The sequence below is a fragment of the Tupaia chinensis genome, unplaced genomic scaffold (genome assembly GCF_000334495.1).
Source record: "Tupaia chinensis unplaced genomic scaffold, TupChi_1.0 Scaffold148257_1, whole genome shotgun sequence".
Taxonomy (NCBI): domain Eukaryota; kingdom Metazoa; phylum Chordata; class Mammalia; order Scandentia; family Tupaiidae; genus Tupaia; species Tupaia belangeri.
The window spans coordinates 569,320-572,430 of NW_006208108.1; the positions used below are offsets into that span (position 1 = coordinate 569,320).

Sequence of the window (3,111 nt, forward strand, 5' to 3'; positions counted from 1 at the left end):
TCTGGGTACACTCAGATACCTGCCCAGATGAATTTTCAAGCCTCTCATTGCAGGGCTCAAACCATGGTCATCCTTGGGACAGTATGGAGACATCTCCTCTGAGGCCATCCATGGACCTCAGCACTCTCTTTCTTTTCAACGCACTTCATCCAGTCTAAAAATGTCTATTTCTTCCCGTGGGCGTTCTGTACTTCTGCATAGAGACAATAAGCTGAGGGTGAACATGAATCTCCTGGGAAAAGGAGGTCCATCTCTCATGTGTCAGAAACGACTCTGCAGAAGGACAGACGGACACGGATAAGACATAATGATGGAATCCAGGTATCTCTTTTTTTGAATTTCCACAAACTCAACAGCTCCTATTTCCTGCCTGAAAGGAAACCAGGGAAGACTCTTGGAGCTGATGAAATGAAGCAAATATCTATAAATGTTGAGGTCCATTGTGGGACCACAATGGCCTAGGTCAGTCAGTAAACACATTAGCGTACACAGTGATGACCATGGGATTGCAGGTGTTTGTGCCATTGGGGGAAAGGGGATTGAGAGCCGGGGTTGAGTCACTGCCTCTTGTAGGAAAGGAGAGATTCCTTTCCCTGGGAGAGACCACTCCAAGAGGATGTGGCCATGAGTGACTGTGCATCAGTGGTGAAGAGAAACAGAACAGCATTCTTAAGCAAGTGTCTATTTGAGCCTACACACTCAAGAAGGTAAATGCAAAGAGATGACACTTAGTTTTTTTAGCATTTTTATTTCACCCTGGTAATATACATCTTATCTTTAGGACTACAATCCATGTTGCAATGACGGACAGATGACTTTCTGGCCCTACCCTTATTGTTAGATTCCCAGTCCAGTGAACGTCCCAAAGTTACGAGGGAGGTCTATCTGAAAGATCATCTTCATGACAGGTACGTGGCTTCCATGGCCACTTTCTAAGAGTTCTCCTCCCTACATACAGGACATACATTTTCATGATGGGAACATAGATTCAAGTGTTCCAAGAACTCAATGTCCCTTCGGGACATAGACGTAACTTTTAAACCTCTCATTCCAGTCCCACACGGTGCAGAGTTGCATCGCTGGTTGCGTTGAGTCACATGGCTTCATGTGTTATTCCTCCAGGATACTGGTTGTCCTGAACCCTCGTCGGAATATGAAGAGAGCTGCTGTGGACCTCATTGCCATCAGTGTTTTTGTCCGCCTGATTTCGATTTGTCTAGATAGCTGTCTCTCTCCTAATGGACAGTGGGGTTCTTTGGGACGTGTGCGTTTCCCATCGAGCGTGTAGGAGATGGCTTCTCGGACGTGCTTGACCATGTTGCATGCCCACAGCCATGCGTGAGATTTCCAGCTGCCCCACGGTTTCTGAAACTTTGGATGTGCGCAGACATTTTCATGAGAGCCATTCTCATGGCACCGTGGCATGCCTCAGGGCATATGGCTTAGCATATTCTTTGGTGCAGACACTACAAGGAAATATCTACATAGTCTAAGGCTCCCAGTCAGGAAGCCTTCTGTTCAACACTGTCACCTGGTGCACCTACACAGGGCCGTCTGCTTTGGTTTTCCATGGAATCTATAAGACCCGTGCCTCCAAGCTGGCCCTGACTTCCCTGAGGTCAGTGAATATTGCCAATGCACCCTCCCTGTACTGAGGATTTCATTGCATTCTCTCATCGGCCTGCGGTCTAGGAACCTTATGGATGAGAGACCTCAGTGTTTCTCCCCTCGCATAGTTTCTGCAGCAGATGAGTCCTCAAAGAGCAGTGAGGAGTGTTCTAGGGAGAGAGCACATCTGGAGTGGGTGTTCCTTTCACTGACTGGAACCATGTCGACTTGAACTGGGAAATTCCAGCGCTGGGGTTTCAGGATTAGAAGAGCCGCCTTCGCGCTTTGCTTGGAGGACGGGCCCGAAATCTGTGGCGTGTTCTGGGTCCCGGGCTGTGGGAGGGAGGCAGAGGTCTGAGGGCAGAGCCTGGCAGGGGCTGCAGGCCGTGGAGATCCAAGCTGAACTCTGCAGGCAGAGGGCGAGACCTGGGGCTAGGCCTGCACAGCTGGGGAATGCCTCTGTGGCTAGCGTCTCTGGGTCGAGCTTGGAGCAGGAGGATATTTGCCGTCGCCAGACCAAACTCGCTCTTCTGCTGAGCTTGGGGTCCCTGGCGGACTTGGAGAGCCTCTCGTTCCTCATCCACGGGTGACCCGGACGCCTTCTCTGAACCTTGGACTGTCAAAGATCCGTCCTCAAGATCAATCTCCCAGGTCGTCTCGGGATCATTGAGCAGCAGCCAGCGGGCCTGGGCGGGAAAGCTGAGGCCCCGCGATGACCTGAGAATGTGCTCCGTGACAACCACGACGATGACGTCATTCAGCGTGAGCTGCAGCGCCCTCTGCGGGGCCAGGACGAGGACTTCAGCCCCCAGGCGCAGCTGCAGTACCATAGCTGCTTCCAAGGACCACCACAATCATCTGGGCTCCTGAGTTCTGCCCAACCTGGCGAAGAGAAAGCAGGGCTCGTTAGCCACAACGAGACTCTCCAATGGCAATGGGGCTCGCTACAGGTCACGTCACAGATCCCATCTCCAACTAAGCCTGGTCCCCCACACGTTGCACTGCACCCAGCACCCATTCCACGGCTCTTCTCTTGGACAACTCTTGTCATCTAGAAAATAGGCAGCCATGTCTCATATCTTCCCAGGACATGAAGACTCACCTGGGGAGGTTCCAGCGGCAGCTGAGAATCAGAATCCGGAACTCTGTGCATCCTGTCTGATTCTACACCTGTGGAGAGAGCAGGGAAAACAGGTGGTCCCCGTCAAGCAAATCCCATTGGGTATCGAAGGTTGACCTGTACGAGGTCCAGAATACCTGCCCATTGCTATGCCAAGGAAACCCCAGACTTTGGAAAGAAATCATGTCCTTTGGTCATGATTTCACCTGACCCTGGTTCCCCAGGAGAATACTAAGCACAGTAGAAGAGAAAGCACCTCACCTGTTTCAGGCACTTGCTCTGCTTTACAACGTTTCATGGCATTTGATGGGTAATTTGACCTGAAAGACAGAGAAACACCCAGTCAGACCGCTCTTTATTACTGTTTTTTTTTCTTTTTTTTT

At 50.8% G+C, this 3,111-nt stretch overlaps 1 protein-coding gene across 1 annotated transcript; it reads right to left on the reverse strand.

Annotated features, from left to right (window-relative positions):
• Window positions 1-1,871: 1,871 nt before the first annotated feature.
• Window positions 1,872-2,438, reverse strand: LOC102490071 (proline-rich protein 23D1-like). Its single transcript, XM_006170395.1, has one exon. The coding sequence runs from the start codon at window positions 2,436-2,438 to the stop codon at window positions 1,872-1,874; it is 567 nt and encodes a 188-aa protein (XP_006170457.1).
• Between the last annotated feature and the right edge of the window lie 673 nt (window positions 2,439-3,111).

Excerpts from the sequence above, each read along its gene's own strand:
- LOC102490071 (XM_006170395.1), bottom strand. The coding sequence starts at position 2,438 with ATGGTACTGCAGCTGCGCCTGGGGGCTGAAGTCCTCGTCCTGGCCCCG.